The sequence below is a fragment of the Rhinatrema bivittatum genome, chromosome 9 (assembly GCF_901001135.1).
Source record: "Rhinatrema bivittatum chromosome 9, aRhiBiv1.1, whole genome shotgun sequence".
Lineage (NCBI taxonomy): Eukaryota > Metazoa > Chordata > Amphibia > Gymnophiona > Rhinatrematidae > Rhinatrema > Rhinatrema bivittatum.
The window spans coordinates 111,672,084-111,690,323 of NC_042623.1; the positions used below are offsets into that span (position 1 = coordinate 111,672,084).

General features: G+C 45.2%; 1 protein-coding gene across 4 annotated transcripts in view; it reads left to right on the forward strand.

The window, feature by feature from the left end:
• Positions 1-16,953, forward strand: part of ANO6 (anoctamin 6) — a 220,623-nt gene extending 203,670 nt beyond the window's left edge. For all 4 annotated transcript variants that reach the window (XM_029615974.1, XM_029615973.1, XM_029615975.1 and 1 more), the window contains one exon: positions 13,332-16,953. In XM_029615974.1, the coding sequence (XP_029471834.1) occupies positions 13,332-13,538 (207 nt within the window). In that variant the 3' untranslated portion in view covers positions 13,539-16,953. The remainder of the gene's footprint in view (positions 1-13,331) is intronic.
• The last annotated feature ends 1,287 nt before the right edge of the window (positions 16,954-18,240 follow it).

The window sequence follows — 18,240 nt, forward strand, 5'->3', positions numbered from 1 at the left end:
CAATCCGAAGTCAATACCAGGAATCACCACTAGCCAATCCAAAGTCAGGAACCAGGAACACCAAGACGAAACAGGAACAAGGATCCAAAGCACAAGAACTCACCGAAGCAAGCAGACCTGACTAACCACGGAAGTTGCCAAGTCAAGGAATGAGCAGAGGAAGCCTCCTTATATACTTCCTCTGCCCTGGATCATTGAAGGCAGCTGAGTGTAATTAAAGGGCTTAGGTCCCTTTAATTCTAATGAGGAGGTGCGGCCTCGTGCCTAAGATGGCAGCGGCCATCTTGGATCTCGGGCCGCGGAGGAAAGCCTCTAGCTGCCGCAAGGGAGGAGCAGTGACGGCTCCTGACCCGGCGACCAGGGTGGGGGGCGCGCCCGCGGACAGCCGCGGGCGCGGAACACAACAACAAGAATCTGTTTTGGGACCTTTTCTGTACAATATCTTTGTGAGTGACATTGTGGAAGGGATAGAAGGTAAAGCTTAGCTATTTGCTGATGATACTGAAGATCTGCAACAGAGTAGACATGCCTGAAGGAGCAGAGAGAATGAAAAGTGAGTTAAGAAAGCTTGAAGAGTGATCTAAGGTTTGGCAGCTGGGATTCCATGCCAAGAAGTGTAGATTCATGATTCTGGGATGCAGTAATCCAAATGAGCTGTATGTGATGAAGGATGAAAGACTAATGTGCACAGACTGGGAGAGGGACCTTGGGGTGATCTGAAGGTGGGAAGCAATGTGACAAGGCAGTAGCTAAAGCCGAAGAATGCCTGGCTGCATAGAGAGAGGAATAACCAGTAAGAAAAAGGAGGTAATGATATCCTTGACAGGTCCTTGGTGAGGCTTAACCTGGAATACTGAGTTCAGTTTTGGAGATTGAATCTCAAAAAGGATAGAGACAAAATTAAGGCTGTCCAGAGAAGGGCAACCAAAATAGTGTGGGGTCTATATCGAAGACTTATGAGGAGAGGCTGAAGGATCTGTATATGTATAACCTAGAAGAGAGGAGGTGCAGCGAAGATATAATACAGACTTCAGATATCTGAAAGATTTAAATTATTCACGATCCTTGAACCTATACCATTAGAAAGCAAGCAGTCAAACCTGAAATTACAAAATGAAACTATAGGGGGGATGCCTCAGAACCACCATCAGGAAATATTTCTTCATGGAGAGCATGGTGGATGCTTGGAGAGCCCTTCCGGAAAAGGTGGTATAGATGAAAACAGTAAACAAATTCAAAAAGGCATGGGATAAACACTGTGGATCCCTAAAGGCAGAGATGGACATGAAGAAAAGGATGCATAGAGGTAACCTGCATGGAGTGGCAGTTACTACCCCTAACAGAAGGCATGGGGATTACTACCCTTAATCAGTTGGTTTTCATGATTTTGATGCAACTGCAAAATTGCTCTTAGCTTTGATGGCAGGGGGATAAAAGTCAGGGCTCTGACTTTTCTGATCCGGGGTACTCAAATGCAGACATTAGGGAAAATGTGCAGGACTGCTTCTACTGCCAAGCCCAAAAGCATAGCACCTTCAAGCAGCATTATCTGAATTATCAAGAAGGCTGCTTTCCCTGTAAAAATACTGTTAGCAGTAATTTTGATATTAGCAGTAGTTTTGATTGTTAATATTACTACCCTTAAAATAAGGCTTGGGGAAACCTGCATGGAGCGGCATTTGCTCCTATAAGAAATTTGCTGTGAAAACTGGATGGATCATTCGGTCTTTTTCTGCTGTCATTACTATGTTACTATACAGTAAGAGGCAAATTTTAAGACTCATGCGTGGTCGCACATGTGCGAGCATTTGCCGGCTCACACACATGCACATTGCAATTTATAACATACGAGCTTATATGCATGTATACGTTTGCATGTTAAAAAATCGGCTATACGAGCATACATGTGCACACGACTTTATATTGACGCATGCATGTGTGTGCAAATGCTGACTCGAGCATGTAAGTAGGGGGAATTTTAGTAGATATGCGCGTCGACGCAATTACCTATTTCCCCAGTTCATTCCCAGTTCGCACCCAATAAAGGAGAGGGTTTCCTAAACCCCCTAGTTAACTTGCCTCCCTTTTACCCTATTAGCCCCGACCCTTAAAACCCCGCTGACTAGCGTCATTGTTTTATTTCATGACTTACACGCTGCTGTCCATAGCAGAAGTAAAGTTATGCGGTAGGGGACCCCAGCGCATGTTGGGCGTGTAAATACTTGCACGCAGACTTCATGGTACAGACTTGGCTTGCACATGCCCTGACCAGACCCTGCCCCTTTTTTGAACTTTAAATTTTGTGTGCAGACCAGGAGATACACGCGTACTCATGAAGTTTTTAAAATCCACGCGGCGCGCACCGGGCCAAGTCACGCGCATATCTCCCGGCTTTGGTGCATATAGAGCTTTTGAAATCCACCTTTAAGTTACTATGTTAGGGTTCCAGAAGGGAGCCTCTGGGATTTTACAAGGAGTGAGTTCCTGGAGCGGCCAGTTGGGGGGCTTCAGAAGGAATCTGGAAGGAAGTCCTGGAGAGAAGGAGTCTTTATTCCAACTTTGGCGCGAACCTCGGGCGCGTTCCCCTCGAGTGACGTCACGCCATCCGGGTATTTAGCCTGCCCTTTTGTTGCTGACTGATTGAGTTAGCAAGGATTGGATTTGTCCGGTCTGAGCTACTCTGCTGCTTCCTGCTGCCACTGGAAGCTCTCTCCACCCTCCGGGGTTCTACTAACTTGGGTACCCGCTCCTTGGGGGGCCCTATGCTTATTTCCAGGTACCTATCCAGAGAACCAGGTACTCGCTCCTCGAGGGCCTGCGCTGTCTATCTCAGTACCTGTGAGCTAACTACTTCTGCCTGCTGGAATCATCACCAATACAGCTACACTGTTGTGAGTAACTTAACCTTTGCCAGTCTGTCTCACCTACAGCTCCATATTGAAAACCTGCATCGGAGCTCCCTATACCACTATTGTGGGACGGGTGTCCTCTGCTAAGGACCCCAAGACTGCTGCTACAGAATCTATCCACTACTGCCACCTCTGGTGGTAACTACAAGCTGTTTAATAAAAGACAATCTCCTGTGTTTGTGCATTTTGAGTCTAGCCTGGTACTGCAGTTCCTCATAGGGCTCCTCCCCGTGGGAGTGGCCATCACTGCAGCACCCAAGAATCCACCCAAACACCTCAAAACCATAACAGATTGCTAACTCCATGGATTCGGCTCAGCTCACCGCATCGCAGGCCATTCCAGGCCTGGCCCAGCGAATCTCCGAACAACAGAATTCACTGGATAGCCTAACTGTTGCCTTTAATTAACTGCACGCACAGATGAATACTTCAACCACCGCAGATAATGAAGTTACACCACCAGAAGTGATGGTCAAGACTACTGTACCTCTCTCTGCTCCTACCTGCTTCTCAGGGGAAGTTTGGAGATGTAGAGGATTTATCAACCAATGTTGCATGCATTTTGCTCTGCAACCTAACCATTTCCCTACAGCTTATGCCAAGACCACCTATATCCTGTCTTATCTGGACGGAAGAGCATTGGCTTGGGCCTCTCCGCTGTGGGAGCGCAATGACCCTATCCTGAATGATCTTACCAGGGTCCTGGAACTGTTCAGATCAGTATTCGATGACCCTGCCCAGTACACGACAACAGGATCTACATTGGTTCATCTGAAGCAAGGTAATAAACCTTTACCAGACTTCACCATAGAATTCAAGACATTGGCTTCAGAGCTACACTGGGACCTGAGATGCCTGAAAACACTCTTCTTTGAAGGCTTGAACTCCTGGCTAAAGGACGAACTGGCGGCTCGAGAAATGCCTGAGACCTTGGAAGACCTAATGAAGTTGGCTACGAGGATAGATCATCGACTTCATGATAAGGTTCAAGAGGTCAAGAGCCCCAGAGGACCTAGCCAGGGAGAAACTCGAGGCAAGCCGGTATTGAAGCCTATACAGTCTGGCCCTGCTGCTGGCAAGGAAGAACCAATGCAACTAGGCCGCAGTCATTTGACTTCTAAAGAGAGAAGAAAACGAAAGAGGTTGGGACTATGCATGTATTGTGGACAAGACAGCCATGCTGTACAAACATGCCCTATATGTCCGGGAAACTGGCAGACCTAAGTCCTATAGGAGGACTCTTCTAGGTCTAACTGCACCCTCTCCTCCACTCTCTCTCCCTGTCTCCTTAATCTGCGGACCACTTGAATATCAGACTCTTGCCTTAGTGGACTCTGGGGCAGGAGGAAATTTTATCTTAAAACATCTAGTGGAACATTTGCAGATCCCCACCACTACCATGATGTCTCTGCTGCTGTTATCCTCAATTCATGGAGAGCCCTTACCGGGTGAAGTGACCCTGCTTACTGAACCAGTAAGCTTAAGGACTGGAGCTCTTCATTCAGAGACTATTTCCTTCTTTGTGCTAGAGAAGGCCATGCACCTTTTAGTACTGGGGTTACCATGGCTGCAGAAGCATATGCCGCAATTCAATTGGGCTACTCTGGAACTTTCACATTGGGGTCCAGATTGCCATGGAAAGTGCCTGATGGAAGTTTCTCCTATACCCTGCATGCCAACGACCCCGTTGTTGCCTGGGTTGCCGCCTCAATATGCATCCTTTCAAGATGTATTTTCCAAAGAAGCCACTGATGTATTACCTCCACACAGATCATATGACTGCGCTATTACTTTGAAACCCAACACTGAACCACCCAAAGGAAGGGTTTACCCCCTGTCTGTAGTGGAAAACAAAGCAATGTCCGAATACATCCAAGAGAAACTTCAAAAGGGTTTCATAAGACCATCCAAGTCTCCTGCCGGTGCAGGCTTTTTATTTGTGGGGAAGAAGGACGGAACCTTACGTCCATGTATTGACTATCATGGTCTAAACGAGATCACTATAAAAGACCGTTATCCCTTACCACTCATCTCTGAGCTATTTGATAGACTACAGGGAGCCAGAATATTTTCCAATCTTGATCTCAAAGGAGCCTATAACCTTGTTCGTATTCGCTCTGGCGACGAATGGAAGACCGCTTTTAACACCCGGGACGGACACTTTGAATATCTGGTGATGCCCTTCGGCTTGTGCAATGCCACGGCTGTCTTCCAAAACATGATCCTGCGTGATCTACTCTACCAATGTGTCGTTGTATACCTAGACGACATCCTGATATTTTCCCAAGATATCACCACGCATATGGAAGATGTCAAGAGGGTTCTGCAGAGACTGCGGGAGAACCGCCTTTATGCCAAGCTGTCTAAGTGTGAATTCCACAAGGAATCTGTGCCTTTCATAGGGTACATTGTTTCAAACAAAGGGTTCCAGATGGATCCTCAAAAGCTTGAGAGCATTCGAAAATGGACTCAACCCACTGGTCTAAAGGCTCTTAGACAATTTCTGGGATTTACCAACCACTACAGAACCTTCATCAAGAATTATTCCTCTCTAACTGTTCCGCTAACAGCACTAACAAAGAAAGGTGCCAATGTTGCCAATTGGTCTGTGGAGGCTATTTCTGCATTTCAGAAACTAAAGGACGCCTTCTCAACTAAGCCATGTCTTCACCATCTGGATCCTGCACGCCCCTTCATTGTGCCTCAGATGTTGGTGTAGGGGCTGTGTTGTCAGGCCAGTGACTCCAAAACTCTGCATCCATGTTCCTTTTTCTCCAAACGCTTCTCGCCGGCAGAAAGGAACTACGGCATTGGAGATAAAGAACTACTGACGATAAAGATGGCATTGAGGAGTGGGGCCCCTGGCTTGAAGGTGCTCAACATCAGATCACGGGTTTTACAGATCAAAAAAACCTGGAATACCTCCGCCATGCCCAGCGCCTCAACCATAGACAGGTGAGATGGTCCTTGTTCTTTAATTGATTTGATTTTGTGCTGAAATATCGACCTGGAGATAAAAACATCAGAGCTGATGCCCTATCTTGCTCCTTTATATCTGAAGACGTGCCTGATGCACCGCAACACATCATCGACCCTAAGAGACTCATTCTATCAGCTACTCACTCTGTGCCCTTGGGCAAGACTGTTGTACCCAGCAACCTCTGGAAGAAACTGCTAGCATGAGCTCACGACTCCAAATTGGCTGGACACCCCGGTCAACAGAGAACTCTGGCGAAGCTACAGAAATACTGCTGGTGGCCGTCTATGAAAGAGGACACTTGCTTACGCAGCTGTCTGTTCAAATTGTGCCAGACAGAAACCTCCACCCGGACGTCCTTGGGGCCTGCTTCAACCCTTGCCAGTACCAGATGAGCCCTGGACTCATATTGCCATGGACTTTGTGGTGGACTTACCACGCTCTGGAGGCAACAATACCATCTGAGTAACAGTGGATCATTTCTCAAAGATGGCTCACTTTGTGACTCTTCCTGGCTTGCCTACAGCTATGGAACTTGCAAATCTCTTCATCAGCCACATTTTTCACCTGCACAGCATGCCTAAACACATCGTCTCAGAGGTGTACAATTCACAGCTAAATTCTGGAAGGCTTTGTGCAAGACGTTTGATATCACTCTCGACTTCACCTCATCATACCATCCCCAGTCAAATGGTCAAACTGAGAGGATGAACTGTACCGTCAAGCAGTTCCTCCGTGCCTACATCAATTAACGTCAGAACGACTGGGCTGAACTACTACCCTGGGCCAAGTTCACAATCAACTCCCATCCAGCAACATCTACTGGATCAACACCTTTCGTTGTGGTATATGGACAGCTACTTCACCACCCTTACCGGTTCCGCTGTCAGTGTCATCCCTGGCAGCTCTATCTACTGCCAATAATATTCATCAACTATGGAAGAAGACTAAGGAGATGCTTCATAAAGCTGGACTTCAAGCTAAAAGGGGCTATGACGCTAATCACTGCAAGGCTCCTGACTTCAAGCCTGGTGACAAAGTCTGTTTATCTACAAAACACTTCAGACTCAACCTTCCATTAGCTCACTTCGCTCCATGCTATGTCGGACCCTTTCCCATCCTCCAACATCTGGGTAATCTCACCTACAGTCTCAGACTTCCTCCAGCAATGAAGATTCATAACGCGTTTCATGTCTCACTACTAAAATCGCTCATTGGATTGCAAACTGGCTAAAAGACAGGAAACAGAGAGTAGGATTAAATGGACAATTTTCTCAGTGGAAGAGTGTGGACGGACAGTGGAGTGCCTCAGGGATCTGTATTGGGACCCTTACTTTTCAATATATTTATAAATGATCTGGAAAGAAATACGACGAGTGAGATAATCAAATTTGCAGATGACACAAAATTGTTCAGAGTAGTTAAATCACAAGCAGATTGTGATAAATTGCAGGAAGACCTTGTGAGACTGGAAAATTGGGCATCCAAATGGCAGATGAAATTTAATGTGGATAAGTGCAAGGTGATGCATATAGGGAAAAATAACCCATGCTATAATTACACAATGTTGGGTTCCATATTAGGTGCTACAACCCAAGAAAGAGATCTAGGTGTCATAGTGGATAACACATTGAAATCATCGGTTCAGTGTGCTGCGGCAGTCAAAAAAACAAACAGAATGTTGGGAATTATTAGAAAGGGAATGGTGAATAAAACGGAAAATGTCATAATGCCTCTGTATCGCTCCATGGTGAGACCGCACCTTGAATACTGTGTACAATTCTGGTCGCCGAATCTCAAAAAAGATATAATTGCGATGGATAAGGTACAGAGAAGGACTACCAAAATGATAAGGGGAATGGAACAACTCCCCTATGAGGAAAGACTAAAGAGGTTAGGACTTTTCAGCTTGGAGAAGAGACGGCTGAGGGGGGATATGAAAGAGATGTTTAAAATTATGAGAGGTCTAGAACGGGTAGATGTGAATCGGTTATTTACTCTTTCGGATAGTAGAAAAACTAGGGGGCACTCCATGAAGTTAGCATGGGGCACATTTAAAACTAATCGGAGAAAGTTCTTTTTTACTCAACGCACAATTAAACTCTGGAATTTGTTGCCAGAGGATGTGGTTAGTGCAGTTAGTATAGCGGTGTTTAAAAAAGGATTGGATAGGTTCTTGGAGGAGAAGTCCATTAGCTGCTATTAAGTTCACTTAGAGAATAGCCACTGCCATTAGCAATGGTAACATGGAATAGACTTAGTTTTTGGGTACTTGCCAGGTTCTTATGGCCTGGATTGGCCACTGTTGGAAACAGGATGCTGGGCTTGACAGACCCTTGGTCTGACCCAGTATGGCATTTTCTTATGTTCTTATTCTCAACAATTTCACCACCAAGGCACCTGATCCTGCTCCTGTAGACGCAGAAGAGGATATTGAGTACAAAGTAGACGCTATATTTGACGTCAGAAAGAGAGGCAGAGTTTGGAAATACCTCCTGTCATGGGAGGGTTATGGACCAGAAAATAACTCGTGGGAACCTTTGGCTAATATCATGGACAAGGAGATGCTGAATCAGTTTCACCGATCACATCCTCAGAAACCAAGACCAGGTAAGGGGTCTGGAGGAGGTCCTTTGAAGGGGGGTACTGTTACCCCCCTTCAAAGGACCTCCTTTGAAGGGGGTAATAAAATAGGGGGGTAATAAAAGACAATCTCCTGTGTTTGTTACGTCCGTTGGACTCAGACAGCTTCGTCCTTTGTGCCTCACCTCAATTCTAGCTTTCTCCACAAGCTTCGGGAAGATGGCGACCGCCGCATCTGCAAGCCGCACTCCCCGGTGTCCCCGGAACAGCTATGGCAAGGCATTCCGCCATGATTCACCTGAGGGCCTCCTAAGGTGTGCAGGCGCGTGCCACCCACGTCTTTATTACAACTATGGCACGAACCTTGGGCGCGTTCCCCTCGAGTGATGTCATGCCATCCAGGTATTTAACCTGCCCTTTTGTTGCTGACTGATTGAGTTAGCAAGGATTGGATTTGTCCGGTCTGAGCTACTCTGCACCTGGAAGCTCTCTCCTCCCTCCGGTGTTCTACTAACTTGGGTACCCGCTCCTCGGGGGCCCTATGCTTATTTCTAGGTGCCTATCCAGAGAACCAGGTACTCGCCCCTCGAGGGCCTGTGCTGTCTATCTCGGTGCCTGTGAGCTAACTACTTCTGCCTGCTGGAATCATCACCAATACAGCTATACTGTTGTGAGTAACTTAACCTTTGCCAGTCTGTCTCACCTACAGCTCCATATTGAAGACCTGCATCGGAGCTCCCTACACCACTGTTGTGGGACATGTCTCCTCTGCTGAGGACCCCAAGACTGCTGCTACAGAATCTACTCACTACTGCCACCTCTGGTGGTAACTACAAGCTGTTTAATAAAAGACAATCTCCTGTGTTTGTGCATTCTGAGTCTAACATGGTACTGCAGTTCCTCATGAGGCTCCTCCCCGAGAGAGTGGCCATCACTGCAGCACCCAAGAATCCACCCAAACACCTCAAAACCATAACAAGCATGCTGTCGCAATGCGTATGCCGCTCAGTGACCCATTGCAAAAAAGAGATGAAGGCTTCGAAGTACACACATGAAACCACACAACCCATCGGCAAACAACGATCTACGAAATACTGCCCTTCAAAGGAAAACCCCAGTAAGGGGACACTCGCTAAATGTATCGGCAGCAGCCAGAAAGCGGACTCAATGTCCGCCTTTGCCATCCATGACCTGCCCTCCGTACCAAGTCCAAAGCGGCGTCGAATGAGGCGTATTGCACTGAACATTTGCTCTTGGGAATGAAATTATTCACTGACGCGCCTCACGGGTAGGAAAGATTAAGGATTAGCCTGTATTTACCTGATGCTTTCTTTGGGATAACAGATTGGATTAGAAGCCAAAAGGTAGTCCAATTTTGAGCTTTATTTGAATGGAGACGCGATCTTATATATGTGCCCATATATAAGATCGGAGGGTCTGATGTATGCTGGAGATTTATCAAGGCACTTGTTTGTTCGCAGATTGCAAGTTCAGACATGCATGCGCTACTTGCGGCGGAGCCCATCCAGCATCCAAGTGTTCAGAAAGTCAGATTATAGCCCCATGTAAGGGGGGCAAGCAGTGAGGAACAGTTAGGAAAGGCGGAGTCCCCAGTGGTGGTAGAGGAGTTTCAGGTTTGGTTACGGCATTATCCAGATGAGAAGGCAGTGAATTTATTGTATTACGGTTTTAGGGAGGGTTTTAGGATCCCGTACATGAGGCCGGGGAGTGGGGGGAGGGTTCAAAGTCAGTGGTAAAGTTAGTGGAAGTAGCGAGGGCGAATTTGCAGGCTGAGTTGAGATTAGGGTGGATTACAGGGCCTTTTGAGGAGCCACCGTTTCGTAGGATGCACCTATCTCCGTTAGCTGTCATCCCAAAGAAAGAGATGGACCGACAAAACAGGAGGCTGTACTGCGAGGGGGGATGTCTACCGGCATACCAACCTGGGCCTGCCCTTCCCCTGCAGATACTACCTGCCCCTGCTGCTTTTTCTGGGAACTGGGGCTTTCCCTTTGTTTCTCCCACGACGAGGGGGCTATGACGGTGGAACCTGCTGCTGCCTCGCAGGGGGGGGGGGGGAGAGGCAGAAAGCCAGGGGGGGAGGTAGGGGGAGAGGGGGACGGAGGATGGTATGGGAAATCGGTGCCGGAAGCATCTAGGGAAAGGTCAGGGTGAAAATCATCCCCAGGGCCCAAGGGGGGAAGGGGGGAAGGTGGGGGGGGGGGAGCCCAGCTCAAGGCCACTCTCACCAGAGCTCGAAAGGGGGGAAATGGGACATGCCCGACTTGCCTTGTCGCCGGGAAGAGCAGCGGCTGGAGGGGTCAGGGCCCTGCCCTGAGAACCAGGTCTGCGACCTCCAAGGGGTGGGGCCGGGAGGCCCGGGCTGGACGGAGCCCCTCGCTCGCGACCTCGCTTCTGCATGCTCAGTAGAGCGTGCTGTTAGTTGCATCCCCTGGATCCTTTTTTTTTTTTGTAACAATTAGCTCGCTATTTATTTATTTTATTTTTTTACTGAGCTCGCCGCAATTTTACCGTTTTTTGGTTTTTTTTGTAAGCCCGCGATCCCGAGCGCTACAGCAAGCCTGCACGCAGCCTGCCTCTGCAGCTAGCTGGGTCCATGTGGCACAGGGTTGCCAGGTTTTCATGAAAGAACAAACACTTTTTTCCAAAAAAACAAGCCCAAAAGAAGCCCAAAACACGTGAAATTGAAACACCAATGTCTGTGAGTCGCATAGATGACAAAGGAGCTTAAGGGCAGATTTTAAAAGGCCCGCGCCTGCCGCCGGCGTGCGTAAAGCCCCGGGACGCATGTAAGTCCCGGGGCTTTTGAAAAGGGGCGGGAGGGGGCGTTTCCGGGGGCGTTCCCGAAATGACGCAGCGTTTCAGGGGCAGGCCGCGGCGTTTCCGGGGCGCGCCCGGGGGCGTGACGCTGGCCCGGGGGCGTGGTCGAGGCCTCTGGACCAGCCCCCGGGACCGGAGGACAGAGCGGGGCTGCCGGCCGACTCGCGCAAAGTTAGGGCGGGGGTTAGATAGGGCCGGGGGGGGGTGGGTTAGGTAGGGGAAGGGAGGGCGAAGGAAAGTTCCCTCCGAGGCCGCTCCGAAATTGGAGCAGCTTGGAGGGAACAGGCAGCGCGCGCTGGGTTCGGCGCACGCAGGTTGCACAAATGTGCACCCCCTTGCGCGCGCCGACCCCGGATTTTATAAGATACACGCAGCTACGCGCGTATCTTATAAAATCCAGCGTACTTTTGTTCGCGCCTGGTGTGCGAACAAAAGTACGCGATCGCGCAAGTATTTAAAATCTACCCCTTAGTTTTTTGCATGTTTCTCTGTTGTAGCATGTTGCAGAAGGTCTGCATGATGTGCACGAATGACACACTTACAAAATTTGCACGTAACCTTACTCTCATTGCTGAAAACAGGCTGAATCCATGCTTTTAGTTCACGTTCCTCTTCCCACGCTTTGCAGTACTTTTTACAGTACTTAGCCCAGTTCTTTACTTTAGCCATAGTAGATCAAAACCATTTAGTAGTGTAGCAGCCAAGGACAGAAACAGTAGGTATGGACAGGCTTTCTGCAGGGAGAAGAAATGAAAGGGAAAAAAAGCAAAATTAGATGAAAGCAAAAGTGGTATAGAACAAATAAAAAAAAAATAGCATTACAAGTTTCCATGTCACATTTTTTACCTGTAATCAGCAGGTATGGACAAGCTTTCTTTTTGTCAAAATAAGGATTTTTTATAAAGGTGATCTGCTGCAGGGAGAAGAAATGAGAAAAAAAATAGATGAAATCAAGTGGAGTAGAACAAATTAAAAAAACCCCAGCTCCTCTCACTCATTCCCCCATCCAAGCACATCCCTGGCCCCCACACACTCATTCCCCTCTCCCTACCCCCCTCCAAGCACATCCCTGGCCCCCACATACTCATTCCCCTCTCCCACCCCCTACAAACATGTCTTCAATTTCCTCATGCTCATTCCCCCCTCCAAGCACATCCCTAGACCCTGGCCCTCACATACTCATTCCCCTCTCCCACCCCCTACAAACACGTCTTCAATTCCCTCATGCTCATCCCCCCCTCCAAGCACCTCCCTACCCCCTCCGAGCACATCTGTGGCCCCCACATTCTCATTCCCCCCTCCCAACATACTAATTCCTCCCCTCCTGATACCTGGCTGTAGCTGCACAGTCAGAAGATTCCTTTTCTGTTGCTTGCTGGCAGCTGCAAAGTCGTGCTGGCGTTCCAGGTCTGCCCACGTGCGAGGCTTGTGCATGCAGTGCTGGTGCTGGGTTTGCCCCACAGCTCCTGTGAAGGTTTGCAGTTCTGATTGGCTTACTGCTGCAATAATTTAGGGTGCGCCTGCTATGGACAGGCTTCATTGCAGCAGCAGCCAATCACTGCAACATCAGAGCACAAGTCCCGCCCAACAAGCCCAAAAAACCGCGACTGGCAGGAAAAATATCCCAATTAAAAGCAGCCCGCGAATCGGAAAAAAAAAACGCGAATGACTAGGAAAAGAAGCCCAATCTCGCGGTAAATAAGCGAGGTTGGCAACACTGGTGTGGCAGGAAACCTGCCATGTCACCGGAATGGCGGTGCAGTGATTTGAATCGCTGCACTCGCTGGCCGTTGTGTGTCCGCCCCCCCCCTCCCCCGCGTTCCCGTGCTCCACTCACACTTCCGCCCAGAACCCGCCGTCGCGCGCTTTAACCTGGTTACCCTCAATGGCGCAGGACAAGCCTGCACCGCCAATCATTTAAACTGGGATAGTAGAAATTGCAACTAGAAACATTTGTTTCTATGATCTGTTCAATGCTTTTTATTTCTCTGTCTAACCATGTTTGCTTTCCTTTTTTCCAGCATGTCGTGTACTTGGTGAAATTTATTATTTCGTATGCAATTCCAGATGTATCAAGTAAAACTAAGGAGAAGATCAAACGGGAGAAATACCTGACACAGAAGATCTTGCATGAAAGCCAACTTAATATTGTGAAAAAACAAATAGGAAATATAGCTGACAAAATCTTGCAGGTGGCTGATGATTCATTACGAAAAAAATTAAAATAAAATTTTACAATCACAGAGGACTTCAGAGTGTCAACATATATTACAAATGGCCAACCAGCAAGGTTTCTGATTATGTCAATGTGGAAAATTGAAGTTTCTGTAATTGTCATCTTGTTACTATAAAAGTGTGTCAGTGAGGTATATATAGATTCGAAACTATCAAACTGTGAGATCTCCCTATACATAGAAATAATCATGTTGTGAAAGTAAAAGGTTAATTTATATTTATTTTTGTTTTCATTACATTTTAAGACTATACTTTTTAATAAATATGGCATTTAAATGCCTCTATAGATTTAGTAATATCGAGCAAAACTGGATTATATGGGTTTGAAACTGATGGTAGAAATAGTGCCTCTAGCTCTTTCTTTATATGTTTTGTAATCTGCAGATTGTGCTTTTTGAAAATTCAGTTGGAAATCTGCATGAATGAAAAAAAATGTCAGCCTGATAGGACCAATTATTATCTTAAATTGAGGGTTCTAAATTGGACACCCTTTGTATGCGGCCTTTTCCAATATATTTTTAGCACTATTGCCTTATTGATTTTTCCTAAGCAGTATTTTTCACTGCAGAGTTTTTCAGGGTGCTATTTTTACATCTCATTGAATTCTCTCTTGTTGTCTCCCCAATGATCATGTCAGAAGAGAGGCAGAGTCGTATTGAGAAGTTTGAGGAGTCCTTCCTTGCCATTTTCATCATTATATGAGGTCTATCTGCAGTGCTTCTGTACTTCCTAAATTGTAGATCTCACTTTCTACTTCTATATTATATAAAATATATAAAAGAAAACATTATTCAAAAATATAGCCTATCATATTGCATCAGTATTTGTGCATGAACTCTTTGTCAGATGGATAATTGTTTACAAGCTGTGTGTAGCTATGGTATGTATTAGATCACAGCAGATTCTAAGGATGTGGCCAAAATACTTTTCACTTGCCATTTAATAATCTATCTGAAGTTTGTAAGAGATGATGGCTTTGACAGAAGCATGCGTCCAGTGTCTTAAATACGGAAACCCTCCTGATAATCAGTCTGCCTAAATGCTAGTTTTCAGACTACTTTATACCCATTCACCCTAAAGGGACTGTAATAGTTCCCTCAAAAGAATAGCATGAAAAATACATAGAAGAAATATTTGAGATATAAAAAGCCTTATTTATTTCCTGTTTCTTCTCCGGAAACTTGAGAGTCCCAATATTTTCTGAGATTCAGAATGAGACAAAGCCATTCATAATTTCTTGGCCAAACAGAAATTATGCCTTTTTATCCTATAAATATATCAACTAAAATCACATTATGTTATACTGCCAGTATAATGCTTTCAAACTGTTTTATCCAGTTATGGTAGTAAGGTGCATATTTCAGTCAATATACTTGTTATCGCTAATATACAAATTCATTAATTTGGGAGCTTGATCTCACAATCTGTCTGTACTCATTTGCTCATTTTAGACCATTCCTTGTTACATTCCTGTAGCATTTAGTTGATATATTCATATGCTTGAAACTTCTATGTGGTTCGTATGTATATTACATATCATGAACTATTTATAGCAGATAGGTGGCACAGTTATATCTTTTATAGCTTTGACAAAGAATGGAAAGAACCATAGCCTTTCATTATTATAGAAGGTTCCCTTGTTTAGTCAAATGGTCTTTCAGACTTTATTAATATTTGGTCATAAATGGTGTATCCACTATTTTTTGTATTTTTACAGATAATTATAAGATAGCAATCCCGTAAATTTTTCAAGTATCAAAGATCTTCTTTTTCTTTCTTTAAATTAGTTTGATCTAGGGAAAGTAATGAGAGCATTATCCTTGAGCAAATCACTGTATTTTGATCGGAAAAACACCAGTATCTGGTTTGTAATTAACTTTCTAAAACTTGTTTTATAGTATTGTCTGAGAGAGAGAAAATATGCAGTATGTGGCATGGTCTAGATGCATCAAATGAGAATTCTAACCCAAGGGCTTATTATGTGTACCCTACTCACAATATTTTAAGCAGCACTCCAACTTACTGGTACGTAAAATGGAACCGATATTTCTGAATTGCAGTGTTCTGCCTACATAAGAAATATGGTGGAAGATGACAAATTTCTTGCTAGACTCATTTGTTATGGCAGAATTTGTAGTGCATAATCAAGATTGATTTGTTGGATTTTTTGAGAGACTGGATTTTAGTTCATTATAAAGGACAGCTGTGCCTTTTGCTCATATGATACAGTCCACAAGTATTACACTATAGAAGGCATGAGCCTTATTCCACACCACCGGAACTTAGTGTGCGAGACTGGGAATATTCAGGAAGAAAACCAGTGCTTTCTTCTTGACGTGAAGTCACTTGGTGCACCTTTTCATGATGCCTGTAAAAAGAATAATTCAATTATATTTTACATAAATATATATTTTTTTATTACTTTTGATAAGATTAAACTGCATAATTTTCCAATTCTGAATATGGAGAATATCCTTCCAAGGATCATAGGTTTAACATCCCAGTAAAATAAATTGAATATCTGGGAATTGTATCTTGTATTTTCTTCCTGAGTGGGAACCTGAATAATATGTATCTGATGTGGTCCTTTGTGAAACTGCTGATGTTAATAATACTGTATATTGCTCTGCTATGCATTTAAAATATATCTAGAATGCTTTCAAGAAGATCTCTTTTTCAAGGACTGGAAGAACATGTGAAGAAAATGCAGCACAGGCTATGCCATTGAGTCCTTATATTGTTGGGACTTGTAGGCGTTTAAATCTAAGATTTGGAATGATGCTTAGGTGGGTTTTTGTATGACCTGGGCAGACTGAAACTTGCTGCCATGCCAGGAGCTGTTCTCAGCCCTCCGATTTCTACCGGACAACTGGTAGGGGTAGTCATACAAAGAGCATAATTATAATACGGGGAAAATCTGGAGAGTAACAGAAAAGAAAATTCTTATTCTCCACTAAAAAAAGGTTAGGAAAAAAGGGGTGGGAATTGAAAATGTTTTTAAAGAGAGGTAGAAGAAAGTTAAAACAAATCTAAAATATAATTAATACTTAATACATTAGTTCATTATTTGGACAAGCTCTTCCATTTTCAGGCTTCAAGTCAGTTGATCCAAAATTATTTTTATTAGCTACTAATGGTATGCATGGAATTTGGGTGAGGGTACAAAGGCCATGCATACCAGTGACAGCACTGGTACTCAACAAATCACCAGTTTCAATGTATACCTACTTTTGATAAGCAACTGTGGAATCTAATATTTTTGAAACTGAATTATGCATATTCTTTCCACCAAAATGTAAACTGTTTACTTCAGATACTTTTAGATATGTTTTTAAAATTATTTTCTGCATATTTCAATATCTAGTTCTGTATATTTATTAGCATATAAATAAATTTTATTTTAAAATATATTGGTTGTCATCCTTATACTTGGGGATATGTGCAGGCCACAATAGAGAGAGAGAGAGAGAGAGAGAGAGAGAGAGAGAGAGAGAGAGAGAGAGAGAGAGAGAGAGAGAGAGAGAACCTTACTATAGTGCCTATGCCCTACATAGGTATTTGAATCCCTATGGGAGGGCTACCTACTAACTCGGGGTGGGGATTAGGTATGAGCGTCGGGGGTTGGGGGCCACTTTCGCATTCCACATGAGACCTACGGACAGAACAGTGGTCTCTAGTGCAGATTTGCTGGCCGTCGGAGTGAGGACGCTCACTCCAAGAAGAGATTTGGGCATCATTCTCTCCACCTAGCATGTTGTTGCCCAGGTAGAGTGTCCATCAAGCTAGGTAGAGAGAACGTTGCCCAAACCACTTCTTGGAGTGAGCGTCCTCACTCCGACGGCCAGCAAATCTGCACTAGAGACCACTGTTCTGTCCGTAGGTCTCATGTGGAATGCGAAAGTGGCCCCCAACCCCCGACGCTCATACCTAATCCTCACCCCGAGTTAGTAGGTAGCCCTCCCATAGGGATTCAAATACCTATGTAGGGCATAGGCACTATAGTAAGTCTCTCTCTCTCTCTCTCTCTCTCTCTCTCTCTCTCTCTCTCTCTCTCTCTCTCTCTCTCTCTCTCTCTCTCTCTCTCTCTCGATAAAATTTTATAACAAACTATAGAATCCTGATTATAAAAAAAAGAGGAGAAAAAGAAAAACCAAATATTAAAGAAATCATTAAAAAGTACACCCAATAAATATGAGAGTAGATACTACAGGATATGAAGCAGTATTTTTTAAGCTTGGCAATTTCCTTCTATTTCTCTGGCTTTCCAGCTCAATTAGAACCAGCCTGTATTGGGGCTGCAACACATATGCAAATATCTGGACTTCTCATCGTTGATACTCTTTCCCTCCCATCTCACCCAGACTTCACAGCCGTAGTCCTCGGCTCATGGGCCACATATTGCAGCTCCCTACAGAACCTTGTGTGCATGCATCCTGGCGCCAAAGTAACAAGGTGCGGTAGGTGCATTTTCAAAGTTGGATGCGCGCCAAAATCAGGAGACGGACGTGCATCTAGCACTAAAGCGTGTCCATCTGATTTTATAAAGCGGGTGGATATGCGCACAGGTACTGATGCGCAAATATCTCACATCAGAGGAAAAAAAGGGGGGGGGCGCGGTGTGGGCGAGGCCAAAAGATGTGCTGGAAGTGCCTGTGCACCCAGGCCCAGTGCCATGTGTCTTTACTTCTGCTATGG